The sequence below is a fragment of the Myotis lucifugus genome, unplaced genomic scaffold (genome assembly GCF_000147115.1).
Source record: "Myotis lucifugus unplaced genomic scaffold, Myoluc2.0 scaffold_60, whole genome shotgun sequence".
NCBI classification, from domain to species: domain Eukaryota; kingdom Metazoa; phylum Chordata; class Mammalia; order Chiroptera; family Vespertilionidae; genus Myotis; species Myotis lucifugus.
This window is the reverse complement of record NW_005871108.1, coordinates 2,387,715-2,405,600: the sequence shown is the minus strand read 5'-3', so window position 1 is coordinate 2,405,600 and position 17,886 is coordinate 2,387,715. Positions and strand designations below refer to the sequence as shown.

Here is a 17,886-nt window from a genome sequence, read left to right as displayed (position 1 = left end):
CCCTCGGACTGAAGGGTCCTCGGTTCGATTCCAGGCAACTGCACGTACCTTGGCTGCGGGCTCCATCCCATGCCCAAGCGTGCGGGAAGCAATCGATCCATGTTTCTCTCTGTGTGTCTCTTCTTCTCTCTAAAAATCAATGGAAAAAATACCCGCAGGTGAGGATTAACAACAAACAAACAAAACCTATGAAGAGAGAAGGCAGAGGTTAAGAGGAGCACTGAGGACTGTGCTCTCTGGGCCTGCAGGGGGCGCTCCAGCCCCGCCCCCAAAGGTAGGCCCTGCCCCGGGTGCACTGGAGCGCGCGCGCGCCGCCGGGCCTCTTCCCATTGAGCATGCGCGCCGGAAGCCCTGTCAGAGCGGCGCGTGCGCAGAAGGGGCCGCAGCGGAGCCAGAGCGGGCCTGGAGCCGGAGCAGGGTCGGAGCAGGCGGGCACCATGCTGTCACCCGAGGCGGAGCGGGTGCTGCGGTACCTGGTGGAAGTGGAGGAGCTCGCCGAGGCGGTGCTGGCGGACAAGCGGCAGGTAGGAGGCGCGTCCGCCGCGCCGGGGCCCGGGCTCAGCGGTTGGGCCTGGTGGCGATCGCCGTGGGGAAGTGCGCGGGGTCCGGAATCTGGCCCCGGCACCGGCTGGCAGTGAGTTTACCGGGACCCGTGGTCTAAGGGCTGTGGCGACAGACGTGGCAGATGGAGGTGATGTGGGCACCGCGCCGCGCCGCAGCCATTTATGCAGACCTACGTGATAGGGGAGCGCCCGCCCTGTGCCAGCCGTCCTCTCTCCATCCTTTCTTTGCCCTTTACTGTGCCCTCCAGTTCCCGAACCATCACCCCTTTGGGCAGTTTACCTGAACCCCTTTTCCAAAAGGCAGTTCTGGGCTCCCTCATTGGCCTGGGCACCGTCCCAGTCAAGGCCCTGGAGGGGAGAAGAGGAACAGCAAAGCGGTCTGCGTGTCTGTGATTGCGCAGGGCTGGGCCGTGGGAGGAACGTGGACCCCGGGCGTGGCGGGCCTCGGAGACCTGAACAGGGAGCTCGGCTCTGGTTCGAATGGAAGTGCCAAGTGGTTGAAGGGAGTTGCGGGGGGTGGGGAGGAGGGGAACAAAGGATGAGGTACTGGATTAAGGTTTTAAAAGGATCCCTCTGGCTTCTCTGTGGAGCACAGTAAATACAGCAGCGGTTCTCAACCTGTGGGTCGCGACCCCTTTGGGGGTCGAACGACCCTTTCACAGGGGTCGCCTAAGACCATGGGAAAACACATAGATAATTACATATTGTTTTTGTGATTAATCACTATGCTTTAATTATGTTCAGTTTGTAACAATGAAAATACATCCTGCATATCAGATACTTACATTACGATTCATAACAGTAGCAAAATTACAGTTATGAAGTAGCAACGAAAATAATTTTATGGTTGGGGGTCACCACAACATGAGGAACTGTATTAAAGGGTTGTGGCATTAGGAAGGTTGAGAACCACTGAAATACAGGAAGGCAAGGGGCCATTGGACCAGGGTGGTGGCGGTGGAGACAGCAGAGGGGGCAGTAATATATTTTGGAGATGGGCATGGTTTTGTTTTTCTTTAGAATTGTATATTTATTTTGACAAATTTCGGGCAGTGGCAGTAAAGATTTTGTTCTACTAAAATCAATACAACCTCATCACTTTTCAATTGGTAAGTCAAGCGTTTTAAGAAAATGGCACAATAAAAACTAGCAGTGGACCAGCCTCGATGTGGCCTCCTCTTTACCACCTTTGTTGTAAGTGTTTTCTCTTCCAGTTTAGGGTCCTGGGAGAATGTCAGCGTAGCTTCCCCTTAATCCACTGCCATCCGGTTAGTAGGTCTTGATGATGGTTACGTAGGGGTCAGGGAGTAGGAGGAGACAAGAATGATTCGTGACTCCCCATCTTCAGTTGGGATGATTGTTTGGAGGTTGGGTGGGTATTTACTGAGAAGGGGAAGAACCTATTAATCAGGGCATCAGTGTGCTGAGTGATGATGATAATAGCAGGTTGTGAGTACTCACCAGGTGCAGGCACTGTGCTGATAATACATCGCGTTCCTGGCTCAGTAACCTGTGAGGAAGGTGAAGTCGCACAGTTACCAGCGTGCAGCAGGAGTCAAACCTGGGTGTTCTGGCTCCAGAGCCAGTGCTCTAAAGCCATATATGGTACCCTCTCCTCACTCTGTAGTAGCTGTTGTGTTGTTACCACCATTTCAGTGCCTCCCTTCTGTTCCAGTCTCGTATTGTTGGGCTTCTCATGATACGAGGTCAGAATCAGCTGGAGGGGCTTGCCCCGGGAGAAGTTTCCACTCCCCATGATCCTAAAATGCCCTAAAGCTGAGAACTAGCGCTCTGGTGGAGAAAAAATAATTATCTGTTTAGTCAGCATTTTCCCAGCACCTTCTCTTGGGGGAAAACATCTGCACCACACACGGTCTTTAAAAGGATCTGGAAGCTGAGTGGGGGAAGAGGTACATCACACACCCGTCTGTCTTAGACAGGACACTGGGAGTAGCCCAGGAATGATGCCTTGTTGTCTCTGTTGGGTGTTCATAGAGAGGTGGGTCTGTTGGAGCTGACAAGCTGGGGCGAGCAGTCGCTGAGCTCCCTCCTGCCTCTGTGCTTTTCAGATTGTGGACCTAGACACCAAGAGGAATCAGAACCGAGAGGGCCTGAGGGCCCTGCAGAAAGAGCTCAGCGTCTCTGGTAAGTCACGACTCCTCACTCCAGCCCAGGAGGCCTGTGCAGTTTTCCGTCGAAGGCCTTTGCCTTGTCCCTAACAGAGAGCAGGCAGGAGGCTACAGGTGTGCGACACACCCATGAGATGGGGGAGGAAATTTCTCAGGTCTCACACAGACTGTGGCTCGGGGTTTCAGCTGCTCAACTCCATGACAGGCCATTAGGTGCTGGCTTCTCAATGTTGGCACTGGGGAAGTACAGGGAGAGGGTATAAATCAGTACAAATGAGCAGAACAACAGAAATACGTAATTGAAAATGGTGAGAAAGCTGAAGATGGGACTGGAGGTGGGATAGGTGTTGGAGGATAGGATGGGGGCTCTTAGAGGCCACGTGGTTGTGACACAATAAGCAAGGGAAGGGCATGTGATGAAGCTGGAAAGATGGACAGAGGCCAGGCCGTCATGAAGGGAAGAAGTTTGAATTTTACTTAAAGTGCATTGGAAGGTCTAAAACCATTGCTTTTCATCTGACCAGAGTAAAAGCCAGAGTCCTGCAAGAGCCCATGTAACCCAGACCCCTTACACTCTTCCAGCATCATCTCTATTCCCCCTCCCTCACCGACTCCATCCTTACCGGTCTCCTTGCTGTTTCTAACACCCCAAGCACATTACTGATTTTTTTGCTGCAGGGCTCACACCCTCACTTTCTTCAAGTCTCTGTCCAGATGTCACATAATCAGTGAGGCCTTTTCAGACCACCAGGTCCAACAAGTCTCTCCCCTGCTCTGGCATTCCCCACCCCCTTACCCTGCTTTATTTTTCGCTACAGCGCTTAGACCTGCCTGGGCCTGACAAATGATAGCTTTGCTTGTTTATTCCCCTTCCTCCACTATAACTTGAGCTCTATGAGTGCAGGATCTTTGTATTGTTCTGCTGTGTTTTCAACATCTAAAACAATGCCTAGTGGATAGTAGGTGCTCAGAATATTTGTTGAAGGAATTACCATTTTCCATTTCAGAAGATGTGATGGTTTGCTTTGGGAACATGTTTATCAAGATGCCTCACTCTCAGACGAAGGAAATGATTGAGAAAGGTAAGGCCTCCTGGGCATGAGTCAGGGAAACAGCTGCCTCCCCTTGGGGGGGGGGGGGTGGTGCATCTCTGTAGCCCTTTTTTTTTTTTTAAGTTGAGAGAAAACAGTATGTGTGCTGAGCATAATGCTTTATTTGTGGAACAAGTTGGACCACAAAGAACAGAAAATTCAACAAATTGAGGCTTAAAAAATTTGGTTCTGTTTTTCTCATGTAAGAAGTTATCTGGAGTCAGCCATCCAGGACTGGCATGGCCGCTCAGCAGGGTCACCTTAGCATCTTCTCATGGTGGTTGTGTCATCATTGCAGGGCTCATGTCCACGTGCCAGGCTGGAGGAAAGGCAAAGGGCTTTCTCCTTATATGGCAGGGGTGGGGAACATCTGGCCCGTGGGCTGTATAAGGCCCAAGAAATCATTTGGTCTGGCCCTGCCAAAGCATTAGGGGAGACCAAATATAGTAGGCTAAAGTTAAGTTGATAATTTTGTTATAGTGCAAGAATGATGTTATAAATATCCGAATGGCCCTTGGCAGAAAAAAGGTTTCCCACCCCTGATATGGCCTTGCCTTCTGTTTTGGAAATAGGCTGTCCTCCTCAGGGCCTTCTGCTGACATCTCTATGGCCAGAACTAAGTTACATGGCCCCCACAGATACAAGGGAGCCTGGCATAGTGAACTTTTATTTTTCACATCCCCTACAAGAGAGACTGTGTTGAAAATGGGGGTTTGGGGAGAGTGAACCTTAGGGTCGGCAACTAAATAGATGTTTCTCAAATATGGATGATCACAATTTCCAAAGCTCTTTGGAGATGCATCATAAAGGTAAAAAGTCAGGTTGCAAATGCATCCTTGGCTGGGAAAAGGGCAGGTTACACATATTTCCTCTTTTCTACCCTTGAAAATGTATAGGTCAAGAGGACCAGCAAGGTTGCCTCTGTCTCTGAAGACAGGGTGCCTCTATCCCTGTTGAAATAAAAATTCTAGCAAAGGATTAGCTTGGAATAGAAGTTTCTGGTTGTTCTGTGAAAAAACATACACATTATGGTTATAAAATTGAGTTGTCATTGCACTCGGGTGGTAGGCTGGAGGGTGCTTTCAGAGGGGGTTGCTTGCCTGGGTTCAGGATCTGATCTTCAGCTGTCTTGGCCCACAAATGTGGTCGTGTTACTGTGCCGAGAGGGGTTCTGGGACATCGTTATCTATAGTTCTCGGTGATTGACACAGGCTGAACAAGCTTGTCAGAGTAGGGTTACTCATTTACATTGAGCAACCCATTTTATTTTTTATTTTTAATATGTTTTTACTGATTTTTTTTTTTTAGAGAGGGAATAGAGTGAGAGAAACATCATCTCTTGGCTGCCTCCTGCACCACCCCCACTGGGGATTGAGCCCACAACCCGGGAATCTAAGGAATTGAACCTCTTAATTCCTGGGTTGACTCCCACCCACTGAGCTACACCAGTCGGGCGAGCAACCCATTTTAAAAGATTGAGTAGAACCATTGCCCAGACCAGAGGCCCAGCTGATCAGGGGCTTCTCATCAGAAAGAATGAAAGTCTGTGGGGAAGACAAACTACAGTGGGGCCTTGACTTACGAGTGTCCCGACTAACGAATTTTTTGAGATACCAGCTGTCTCTCTGCCGATTTTTTGCATTGAGTTGATAGAGTAATTTGACTTAACGAGCTCCTTAACGAGCTCGGTCTCGGAACAAATTAAACTCGTAAGTCAAGGCCCCACTGTAGCTCTAATGTTCCTATGAGCAGGTGAAAACAGAGCAGGTGGAGAGGATTGCATGACAGATGTATCATCTCAAGTTGAGCTTTGTAGCTTCCACTTCTCATAGTGCAGTTTGCTTTCAGGTGCAGTCTGTTAAGGGAAGATAACCTTTTCTATCCACTGAGGCTAAATAGGTTAAGCTTGAGCATTCAGCTTGCCCATTGATAGTTAGGTTGTTTAGGTCACATGTTACCACAATCATGCTTTTCTAAAAACCCCTTCATGGACTTGGGTTTATAAAATCCCTTAGCCACCCATTTTCCAGTCATCGTAGGGTAGGTCTGCTATAGGTTCTCCATTTTATTTTTCCAGTTGAATTTTCTCTAATTTCACTGTGGAAGGGTGACCTAAAATCCTGATGTTGCCTTCCCTATGCACCAATTAGCCCAAGGTATTTGCATAGTGAAAACAGGCCAGGAGATTGAGAGTCAGGGGACTGGTCTGCTCAGCCCGATCCCGGGCTCACTCAGTGGTTGTGGGCAGGTCACGTTGCTTCTCTAGCCTTTGGTTCCTTCCTCAATTAGTTTCTGAAGTCCCCTTTTCCTTCCGGAATGCTAAGAGCCCTTGCTCTCAAAGGGGCTAGGGAGAGGCTGGCACCCCCGACTGCTTTTGGTCATTCTGTCTGTAGTATAACCTCATTCTATTTGTCCATCTCATTTTTCAGATCAGGATCATCTGGATAAAGAAATAGAGAGACTCCGGAAACAACTTAAAGTGAAGGTCAACCGCCTCTTTGAGGCCCAAGGTATTAGCCTAGGAGGTGGGGAAGGGGGGAAGAAACCAGGAGGGGACAAAACCATCAACATGGACTTAGAGGGCAGGATTGGGAAGCCCCTCCCAGGAGGGCAATGGCCTGGACAGCATGTGAGTGGCACTGAACCTGGGGGCAGGGGGCAGGGGGCAGTGGCTGTCTCTAGCCATCCCGAGATAGAATGGATAAGGAAGTTTGTGGGGTCTTCTGTCACAAATTCTTTCCAGGTTCAGGAATGGCCTGAGCTATCTTACATTTTATGCCAGGGCATGGTGTGGGGACCAGGACAGCTCTGACTCAGAAGCTGAATTTCTAGGTAAACCTTATCACCCACATCTGCCATAGGTATGGCAGAAATCTGGAGGTTTCTGGCCAGCAGAGTCATAATTCTGCAGGTTCTTGAGACTCAGTAGTGGGTGTCAATGTTCGTTGTTCAGTATATTGTAGAGTTGAGGCCCTTCCCTGTCAGACCTCACAGCCAGGTGTCTGGCAGTATGAATGCTGTGTGAGCTCCTTTCCCAGGCCTGACTCCAGGGCCAGTAGGTTGGACAACAGGAGGCCTGAACGCACTGATGGATTGTCTTCTCTCCTTAGGCAAACCGGAGCTGAAGGGTTTTAACCTGACCCCCCTCAACCAGGATGAACTTAAAGCTCTCAAGGTCATCTTGAAAGGATGAAATTCAAGAACCAAGATAAGGGGCCTGAAACCAGCGTCCCCCTGGGATCATGTAGGACCCAGAACGCTCCAGCTTTGAAACCTGCAAGGACAGGATCTACCCTGCAAGGGCTCAGGCATCAGCAACCTGGCCATGGCTCCTGTTTGCAGCCTCTGTGTCTGTAGCGCTGACCGCTCTGTGAAAGCGGAGGGAACCCTCAGCCTGCCAGTGCCTGTGGGCCTGACCACTGGGCTGAATGGACACAAGACCCATTGATAGGCCTAGCAGCCACTGGGTGGGCGGGGGCAGCGCCTGTGGGGGTATGAGAATGACTGCAACAGACACTTCTCAACAGTGGCCTGCTGTTTAAATGGGCCCTGGGCAGGGAAGAAGGGGAAGAGTGGGAGCTTCATTCCAGCATTCCTCTCAGAAAGGGAGACATTTAAAGCAGCATGTGTAACAGAATTGGAATGCAGCAGGAACCTCACAGGTGGTTTCTGAATGAAGGACAGGATCTTGGTGCTTCGTGGTTCACCACAACTATCTGTGGAGCAGACATACCATTTCTCCCCACTCGCTCCATTTGGGCCCATTTTTCCTGCTTGCTCCCAGATGGAGCCCAGCGTAGGTGCTGCTTATCAACCCCCACAGCTGCTTTTTCGTCAGGAAGGCCTTAGAGTCCTGCACCAGAGAGGGGTGAGGGGGACTGCCTCTTCACGTGCTTCATGCATTCAGGATGCCCCTCCACCGCCTCCGAAAGCAGGGCCAGGGCCAGCGCTGCTCTCTGAGTTCCCTTATCGTCAGTGGTCTCGGGGCCTAATGTGAATGTGCTGTGAGGGCAACACGGTATCTTTCTGTTCACTGAGGCTTCAATAAAGGCACCTAATGAATGGATAGCTGCTTCTGTTCTTTACCTCATTTGGTCCTTAATTGAAGGCATACCACCCCCTTTAGGATACCACCCGTGAAGGGCAGTGGTTCCCCCTTGAATGATAGCAGGCTTAGACAGGCACACTGCCGTGCCCCCTGCTCCACTCAGCTGCTGCCGATAGTTTCATTGGAACATAGGCTGCTATGTCCAGATCTTATGTTTTCTTCAAGAGGAACTAGCAATTTGGATTTTTAAGTTGAATTTTCTGTCTTTTAAATATTGCTGACTAGTTCAGAAAAATGTTTAAAACTTTGGTGTTGGCCAAACAAAATACATAAGTCAAATTTGGCTCAGAAGTGCGATGTTGCATCCTTCTGAGTTTTTTTTAGTAGAAATTTGTGTGTGTTTTCCATACTGGCTCAAAGAGTAGGGAGATGGAGTTGGAAACTAAATGGAAATAAACTAAATGTCCACAGTAGATTAAAGGAATTGATGGCTCCAGGTAGTGGGATACTACACAGCTGTAATCAAGAATAAGGAAGCTTTGAGCACTGATTTGGAACAAGCTCCAAGGTTAAGTGAGAAAAGCAAGGGGGCAGGACAGGTGTCTGGTAAGCTGGTGATTTGTATGCAATCACCAATTATTTGGTTCCCTCAAAACAAACTGCATATTTGGGGTGGAAGGGAAGAACATTTTGCTGTTATATTGCATATTTTTAAATATAACTTTAAAAAGTAGGGAGTAGCAGCATTCACTTTGCTAGACACTATCTGGTAGGACTGCCTTGCTCACAATTTCCCTCTAAAATTGCCCCTACCTGTCTGGCAAAGTAGATGCTAGGACAAAACAGAGCCAATTGGATCCTACTGGAAAGGTAGAACCCATGCCTGGGGCTGTCTGGGCTCTCCTCAGTCACAGGGATGAAGGAGGAGGCCCAGAGTGGCTGGTTTCTGGCCTTCCCAAAGCTGACTGGTTCATTTCTTGGACCTGACAGTATTCACTTCCAAAAGCCCTTCCCGTCCCTGGGCAGTCACATTCTGTTATTTGTAGCTAAAAGAACTGTCCTGAAGCAGGAAGAGTGGTAGAGGGAGCTGCCTGGGATCCCCTAATGGGTCCCCCATGCAGCAGTTAGCCCATCAGCCCACTTGTAATTCCTATGAAACTAAGAGGAGGCGTAGGAATGTGGGAATGCTATCTCCTTGCCTGCCGGCACAAGGCTTTCTAGTTTAAAAAGCTCAGCTCCCAACCTCAAGTAGGAAGGTCGAGTGGCCCCTGTCACCCAGATGACTCAGATAAGTCTAAGCAGCCCTGCCTTCCTGACCCATGTCCATCTGAGCAATGGGGACGCTTGGCCTGCTGGCTTTCACAGAGTCGGGGGAGCGCCATGGGTTCCCCTGACAGGCAAGGTCAGGGTATTGTAAGGAGGAGAAGATGTGCGGGGTCCAGTCCTCCAGACTCCCAATAAACACCATCTATAATTGCTTGCTTTGCGAACATAGCTTAAGACAAGTTCCCTAGTCCATGAATCCTTTGCTCTTGGAGGACTCTTACAACCCTAACCTCCTGGGAGACATCAAAGGGTGAAGCCAGGAGGACACCGCTGCAGCCCACGGCATTCCCTGAGCCAAGCCTGGTGCCCAGTAACTTCGAGTAAGGCCTGTGCTCATTTAGTAGACGTGACCTCTCTGGAGAGCCGAATTTGCTGAGTTTTTACTCTTGGGGCCTATTCGCAAAGCCAATCTGTCAAGGTTAAAACCCATCCAGTCCAGAGGATTGGCTGTCTCCCGGTGCGAAGATGCCCAGGGGTCGGTGGGGGAATCCAGGAGACCGGCCCAAGCAGCAAGCAGCAGCTGTGGCCCATCCAGAGGGAGGGAGGCATGTGCTCTGAGGTGCTGCTGTGCTGGCAACGGAGCGGGGAGAGGACTGGACGGCACGGCACCTCCCAGGGACGCTTGCCTCTCAGCGGCTGGGTATTAGCTGGAACCTTTCTTCTGGCCTTGAAGGGAGCGGAACAGCTGCCTCAGCTGTTTTTTTCGATCATTGATGCAACCTGGAAGGGAAGTGGAGTGTTGGCTGGGAGGTCCTGTCCCTAGGAAAAGGGGTTGGGGAGTGGAGCGGCCTGTGCTCCTGCCACCTGTTGAGAGGAGGAGACAGCAGCCGTGCAGCTATGGATGGCTTATGGTTTGCACCCTCAACTGCTGTGGCCCTCAAGCAGGTAATTTTCCTCTTCATGCATCAGTTTTCTCATCTGGAAATCAAATACTTGCTTTATGGGATGAGTGTAAGGATCATCAAAGGAAGGTAACATTCATTGGGGACTTACCTCAGGGGCTGCTTCAGGTGCTGAATGTGGATTAACTTGTTGAGGTCTCACCAGAATGATGTGTAGAAGAAAAAAACTGAGGTTCAGACATGCCAAGTTATTTGCTCCAAATCACACAATAAATAGCAGGTCTGGGTTTTGAACCCAGGCTAGAGGTCAAGTTCTTAACCACTACCCCACATTGCTTTCCTTCTGGTTTCACTCAGTGAAAATGCATTAAAGCTAACACAGAGCCTAGCACCTAACAGGTTAGATGCTGGCTTTCTTCCCTTACCCAACCCCATGTGTCACGCACAGTTGGCTAAGGGACAAGTATTTCCACAGTGTCGCCCCTACTCTCCTGTGTATCCCAGGGAGTCCGTGCTGAGAGGCCACCATGAACATGGGAGACACCTCCTCTCCTGGCACATTCACCGTGTTACCACTTCCTGTTTGCTCTCAGAGCTGGTCCTTGAAGCAATTCCATGGTCACTGAATCTTGTGCCAGGCATATTGATGGCACTCACAAATGCTGGTTGAATGATGAGTCCACATGGCCACAACTACTGACCTGGAGGAGACAGCCATCTTTCTTAGCACCCCAAAACGCCATTCCTAACTCCTAGGTGCTCACTGGTCGTCAAGGCTTCAAAGCTAAGAGCCCACTATATACATCCCCAGGGCTCCGTGGAACCTTAGCTTTAACTGCAAGGGCTCATTCATAACTCCCAAATATTTGTGTCCAATGCAAATCTCTTCTTGGAGTCCTAGACTCATCTCTGAGTCATCTGCTGATCTTTTCACCAGGAGATCCCTCAACATATCCATAATGCATTTCATCAATCCTCTTCCCACTCCCGGCCAGCTCCTCTGGTATTCACCACCATATACCCACCCTCCACTGGATACTTGGGAATTATCTAGAGATTTCTCAAGCAGTGGCTCTCAATCTAGGCTGTGCTTTAGGGTCATCGGGGAGATTAAAAAAATACTGATGTCCAGACCAACTGTATCTTTATCAGGCATTGGTCTTTTTTAAAGCTCCCATGTGATTCCACAGTGCCTAGTCCCTAATAGGTTAAATGCTAGCTTTCTTCCCTTACCCAACCCCATGTGATGCAGCCAAAGTGGAGAAGCCAAGGTGTCCTGAATCGTTGCTACTCGAACAGGGTCTGGAAAACAGCAGCATCGATATCTGAGATGGATTGTTAGCAAGGAGAGCCACAACAGCCCCTCCCTTTCCTACATGCACCTCTCTCTGCAGGTGACTGCTGCTCTTCCCACCAAGAGGTGGAGTCTATTTCCTTGCCCCGTGAATCTGGGCTGGACTAGCTTTAACTAATGGATTGTGGAGGAATGGTACTTTCGGACTTCTAAGCCCAAGCCTGGGTGTCAAGAGGTTTCACTACATCTTCCTCGCCTTCTTGGAACCCTGGGACTACCATGTGAAGAAGCCAGGCAGCACTGCTGGAAGACAAATGACCACCTAAACCAGCCGTGGGCAAACTACGGCCTGCGGGCCGGATCCGGCCCATTTGAAATGAATAAAACTAAAAAAAAAAAAAAAAAGACCGTACCCTTTTATGTAATGATGTTTACTTTGAATTTATATTAGTTCACACAAACACTCCATCCATGCTTTTGTTCCGGCCCTCCAGTCCAGTTTAAGAACCCATTGTGGCCCTCGAGTCAAAAAGTTTGCCCACCCCTGACCTAGACAGAGAGGCCCAGATGACAATCATTATCAACCACCACACATGTCGATGAAGCTATCCTAGGCTATCAAATCTCAGTGCATTGCCAGGTGCCTGGAGCCCTATGAGTGACTCTAGGCGACACCTGAAGAATGAATAGCAAATCAGATAGCTGTTTTAAGCTGTGAGGTTTGAGGGAGGTTTGTTACACAGTAACAGTGAACTAATAGAGAGCATCACCTGGGAACTTGTCAGATATGCAGAATTTTAGGCCTCACTCCAGACCTACTGAATCATAATCTTCATTTAAACAAGATTTCCAGGTGGTTGTATCCACAGCTTGAAAGCATTATGTAGTCATCCTCCAAACACGCAATTTGGCAGACACTAGGGATCTGCTGTGGAAAAGCCATTCACAAACTTCCTCTCCCCTGCCTTCCTCAAGGCAAACTACTTGACATCCCAGGCTTCCTTGCATCATGGGTGGCCCTGTGAGCCAGCTCTGATAGATGTCAGCAGAGGCCCCTGGGAGGGCATCCCTTTTGGGATAAACAATCAAAGCCTGAAGGAAAGGCTTTGGTCCTTGGGCCTCCCTGTTTCTGTCTGCCTGGGACAAGGACATAGTGTCTGGAGTTGGAGCAGCCATCTTGCAACCTGAGCAACCTGAGGCAGCAAGCACGAGCACCAAGGCAACCTACTAAGTGTGGCACAGCAAAAAGAGGCAAGAAGCATCATGCTGCCATGTGCCAGCCCTGTACAGCTAACCCCAAGACTTCCTGTGGCTCAAGACAAATCAGTCCCTCTCTGGCTAACTATCAGTGGCTTTTCTGTTGCTTGCAGCCAAGCCCAATCCGAAATCATACCAAAACCTTTTCATAAAAAATAAAAAGATGCCACAGAGAGCATTTAAAAAGCAAATTACAACTCAGTAAAATGTTTACAATAAGCTTGACAGAGAGGTGTAATTTAACATATTAATATCCAAGGCCTTTACACATTTAAAAAATGTAAACAGCCCAGGCAGCTGATCGATGTTTCTCTCACATTGATATTTCTAACTCTCTATCCCTCTTCCTTCCTCTCTGTAAAAAATCAATAAAATATATTTAAAAAAAAAAAAGATGCCACAGAGAGCATTTAAAAAGCAAATTACAACTCAGTAAAATGTTTACAATAAGCTTGACAGAGAGGTGTAATTTAACATATTAATATCCAAGGCCTTTATACATTTAAAAAATGTAAACAGCCCATTGAAAAATAGATTGAGTATGGACAGCTAACAAAAGAAGAAATGCCAATTAAAAATCTGAAACCTCACCAGTAATCAGTGGAATGCACACGTTGGTGAAGTTTTTTTGTTTGTTTGAGTTCAGAGCTCTTTCCGGAAAGCAATCTGGCTATAAGAAGTCTATTCCTTGGACCCAGTAATTGTATTTCTCGAAACCTGTCCCAAAGAAACAGCCAGACTTTTCAGTTGAGCTTTACGTGAAAGGATGTTCATCATGCCATTGTTTATAAAAGTGAAAAATTGAAATCATGCCATGTGCTCAATTACAAGAAATTGGTTTAGCAAATTTGGCATTTTGTAAGCAAGAATATTTTGTAGCCAGATGGGAACTCAGTTTTGAACTGTGCTAAGGGACAGGAGAGCCTAGCCGTCAAGCATTCAGGTTTTGGAGTCAGACAGACTGGAGTTCAGGTCCTGGCTCACCACTTATAACCGAGACCTTAAGCAAGTCGTGCAACATCTGGAAATTGTTTCCTTATCTGTAAAATGATAATAAAAGCTGCCTAAAAATGAAATGAGATAACATATGTAAAATATTTAGTCTAGACCCGGCACATAAGTGTTTCCAAAAGATAGGCTCTTATTAACATTGTTGAGTGATGTGGAAAATGCTACATGGAAAAGTGGGACTCAAAACTCCAGTCCTATGCCAAATCTGTAAAAGGAAAAAATATGAATATATGAATTTTTTAAAAACTGGAAGGAAGCACACCAGATAGTTAAAGATGGTTATGTCTGGATGATTTTTTATTTCCTTCTTTAGTTTTCAAATATTCTACAATAAGTGTGAATAATTTTCATTTTTAATGTTTTTTTAATGTATTTATTTTATTTCAGAGAGAGGAAGGGAGGAGAGAGAAATAGAAACATCAATTGACTGCCTCCTGCATACCCCCTACTTGGATTGGCTGTCTCCTGCACGCCCCATACTGGGGATTGAGCTTGCAGCCCTGGCATGTGCCCTGACTAGGAATAGAACCAGAGCCTCCTGGTGCATGGGACAAAGCTCAACCAACTGAGCCACACCGGACAGGCAAAAACTCTCATTTTTTAAACACCAAGTTTTCAAGTCAAGCCCTGAAGTCCTTAATTTCTCTTTAATCTATCATGGGAGGGGGGTTGTTTGTCATTGTTTTCTGTTTGCTTTCCTAAACCTTTTGAAATCTACCTCCTGGCAGATTAATAATATCTCTCACTATGTGCCAGGCAGTGTTCTAAGCATATACTGAGATAGAAACTATTTACTCTCCATTTTACAGATGAGGAACAAAGAGGTTAAGTCTTGGTCCAGGTCATACAGCTGTGCCAAGCGGCCAGTCTTAGACTACTTGGAACCTCCCATGACACATCCCTGGTGCCCACTTCCCACATGGCCCCACATACCAAGGTGTGTGTTGGTCACAAAGTTCCCCATTTCTGACAAGTCGGGAACCCCCTCTTCTCTGCTGACAGGGCCATCATTCCACATGAGGTCAAAGCCTCCCACTCGCTTCTCCCTTCCTGTGAGCCTGGACAGGCAGGAGACACAAAGGGTTAAAGAAGGTGCACCTGGTAGGACCCAAAGACCCTGGCCAGCTCCCTGATTCATCCCTGATGCTGCTGGTCCCCACACTGTCAGAATCCCTTCCTTTGCCACCATTCACTGGCTGTTTCCTAGGTGCCCACACAGGTCTCAGAGGGGCTGTCCCCCACTTTTGTCCCTTGGCTTAAACACTTGCCCTCAGTACTTCCGCATTCTCGTTTAAACTCTGCTGTCTCCCCAAACCATAAATTCCATGAAGGTAGGAACTGGGTCTGTTCTATCCTTCACTGTGTCCTCAATGTGTGGCACAGGGCCTGACACACATGAGGCTCAAATGTTTGTTGAATGACTAAATGATGGCAGATATAGTGGACACCTGAGGTTCCCCCTGCTCAGCATCCATTTTACCTTCTTTCAGCCTAAGAGTGCCTCAGTTTTTCTTTTGAGAGCCATCCTCCCTCTCTCACTTACATGGCTCAGGTGAGGTTGACCCCATCCCCTGGGAGGTGGGCACAAGACCTAGGCCTGGTTAATCAGTCATAATGATTGGTTCAGAGAGGGCATGTGACCCAAACCCCACTCATGAGCAATAAGAGTCAGCCCTCAAACTCTTGCTGGAATAATTGAGAAAAAACTAATAAAGAAGAAAGAGATGAGAGGGAATGAGGGACCGGGAGAGGGAGGGAGGGAGGAATGGAAGGATAGAGAGATAGAGGGAGGGAGGAATGGGAGGGAGAAGACAGACCAACCAACACTGACTGAAGTCAGGCCCTGAATTTTCCTTACATACACATTGTTGTAACAACATATAGTCTCTTACTGAGCACTTACTGTAGCTAGGCACTTGACAATAAGTTATCTTGGTAAATTGATCTAACAATCCTGAGATGTAGACACATGAGGAAACAAGGTCAGAGAGGTGAAGTGACTGGTCCAGGGTCCCACAGTCAGGAAATGTCGAGGAAATCCTGCCGGACCAAATCTCAGAAAGCTGTGGTTGGCCCTGCTCTGACCCAAAAGGGCTGAGTCCTTGGACCAGGCTCCAACGCTGTGGGGACATCTCAGTCTCCATCTATAAAATAGCGGGGCAGGCTAGAGTGTCTCTGAGGGCCGTTCAAGTCCAAGGTTCTGAGTTCTATCTCTTCTTGGGTGGGAGCCCCGATTGTCATGTACGGGGTGCCTGAAAGGCTGCCCTCCCCCACCTGGCTTCCATGTCCACGATGTGCAGGGTGTCTTCCAGGAGGCAGGTCTTGAGCTCATAGTCCTCCTGGCTGCTGGCTGTCAGCGATGGGGACGCATTGACCTCCAGGAGCCATCTGGGGAGGGAAAAGAGGGGAGAGTCAGGGTTACCTGGTCCCTGGAGCTCCTGGAACTTCACTGAGAGGCTAGATGGGGTGCCTGGGCCTCACCCTCAATTCACCCAGACTCACTCTCTCCTCTTGTCTAAAACTTTTTGAAAACAATTGATACCCCCCAGGGGCCGGGCTTGGTGAACTGGAAAGGGCATTCCATGTCTACAGGGCTGGCTGTGGCCAGCTCCAGGGGAGTGGTGCCCTGTAGGAGCATGAGCCCAGGATTACATGATTGTTTTCTGTTTTCCAGAAAAGACAAAAATCCAGACTTTTGCGTGACCATCTCCCAGTGTTTAGAGACTGTCACTGAATTTCAATGAAAAAGAAACAAACAAACAAAAATATTCTGAAGGCCAAACTCCAGGTGGCTGCAGGCCAAAGGCAACGCAGTGGCCTCCAGTTTACAACCTCTTGTTTTGTGCAACCCGGTCATTTCCAGCCAGGAACCTGGGCACAGAAGGGGAAGGGCTCACCCAGCAGGTCAGTGGGAGCCTCAGGCCCCACTTTCCACTATCTGCTGCCTCCTCCAAGTTTGTGTCCCCTGTCAGCATCCACTCTGATGCCCCAGCCACATCTTACCCCAGGGCAAAGGAGAGAGACCCCTGGTACCGGACCCTGTTTCTCTGAACATGGGCCCGATTTAGGTCTTGACTCCTCCTCCTGGCTCAGAAAGCCCCTCAACACCATACAGTGACCCTCAGGAGGTGCTGGGCCCAGGAGCTGCACTACTGGCGGGGGCAGCTGGGCCCAGGAGCACTACTGGCAGGGAGCAGCTGGGCCCAGGGGTGACCTCAAGCTGCCAGAACCACCCCAATGGTATCACATGAGGGCCATTGCTGGGGTCCCTGCCACCTCAGTTTGTTCGACTCATCAGCTCAACCTCATGGACACTGAGGGAATGCACCAAATTCTTGACAGGGATCGACATGGTGACAGTACTCCCTTGTAAGGCACTTTGCATCTGGAAAGCACCAGGGCTTACAGAGGGTAATTTTCTTGCCGGTACCAGAGGAGGATCCCTGACTCAGCATATATTCAGGAAAGGCCTCTGAGTGCCAGGCACGAGGCTCAGTGCTCTATACTTCATTTATTCCTCATAGCAATGCTATTGGCACAGCAACCATTTTACAGATGGGCAAACTGAGGCAACAGAAAGTGTGCCTAACGAGGAAGTGGCAGAGCTGAGGTCAAACCCAGGCAGTCTGGGTGGAAAATGTGCCCCCTGGCTCTCCAGGGCAGGGCCACTGGCCCATCCACTTACGGCTTGAGGTCCTGGTCTATGAGAATGTCATAGCCGTACAGCTCAAAGCAGTGCTTGTCACTGATGATCACCTTCTGCACACTCTGCAGGCTCTTGATGAAGATGTTGTCCATGTCACTGAAGAGCGATTCCACTGCTTCTGGCCCGTGCTTGGACGCCAGGTACTGTCGGAAGCGCTGGAGCATCCATTTGCAGCCCTGGGGCCCGTGCACCCGGGTTGGGAGAGGGAGCCTTAGTTAACCGGGACCTGGGCTGCCGGGACCTTCCAACAATCGCCATCAACATGGCCCTCAGGCTTGGACAAGAGGAGCCCATCCCTGAGTCCTGTGGCCAGGAGAACCCCAAGTGTGTCCTTCCTTTTGGGACAAAGACTCTGCAAGCCCAAGGGGATGTGTCCAGCCGGAGAGTATGTGCCTCTCTTCCTAGAGCGTAGCCTAGACTCACAGGCCCAGAAGTCCTTGCCCAAATGCCCTGTGCAGGCCTCTCCCTGGGCCTGCTTCCCTGAAGACAGATTGCACTGACCGTGCATCCCAAGGCCCATGGAATAATGATCAGCTGCTGTTTGTAGTAGGGTCGGGGGGTATGCAGGAGGCCCCCACTGTGCGGGCATGAGGTGGGGGCCAGCTCTCCCTGTGCACTC

At 49.2% G+C, this 17,886-nt stretch overlaps 2 protein-coding genes across 2 annotated transcripts in view; one reads left to right on the top strand and one right to left on the bottom strand.

Annotated features, from left to right (window-relative positions):
* The first annotated feature begins 369 nt into the window (after positions 1 to 369).
* Positions 370 to 7,849, top strand: PDRG1 (p53 and DNA damage regulated 1). Its single transcript, XM_006089396.3, has 5 exons — positions 370 to 524; positions 2,633 to 2,708; positions 3,700 to 3,774; positions 6,213 to 6,293; positions 6,894 to 7,849. Exons 1-5 carry the CDS (start codon positions 438 to 440, stop codon positions 6,974 to 6,976), a joined length of 402 nt encoding a protein of 133 aa, XP_006089458.1. The 5' UTR covers positions 370 to 437; the 3' UTR covers positions 6,977 to 7,849.
* Positions 7,850 to 9,374: 1,525 nt separating this feature from the next.
* The window catches only part of TTLL9 (tubulin tyrosine ligase like 9), a 37,016-nt gene continuing 28,504 nt past the window's right edge, over positions 9,375 to 17,886 (bottom strand). The window contains exons 12-15 of the mRNA XM_023754357.1: positions 17,247 to 17,443; positions 15,836 to 15,949; positions 14,495 to 14,619; positions 9,375 to 9,877 (exon numbers count right to left, since the gene is read on the bottom strand). Of these exons, the coding sequence (XP_023610125.1) occupies positions 9,801 to 9,877; positions 14,495 to 14,619; positions 15,836 to 15,949; positions 17,247 to 17,443 (513 nt within the window). The 3' untranslated portion in view covers positions 9,375 to 9,800. The remainder of the gene's footprint in view (positions 9,878 to 14,494; positions 14,620 to 15,835; positions 15,950 to 17,246; positions 17,444 to 17,886) is intronic.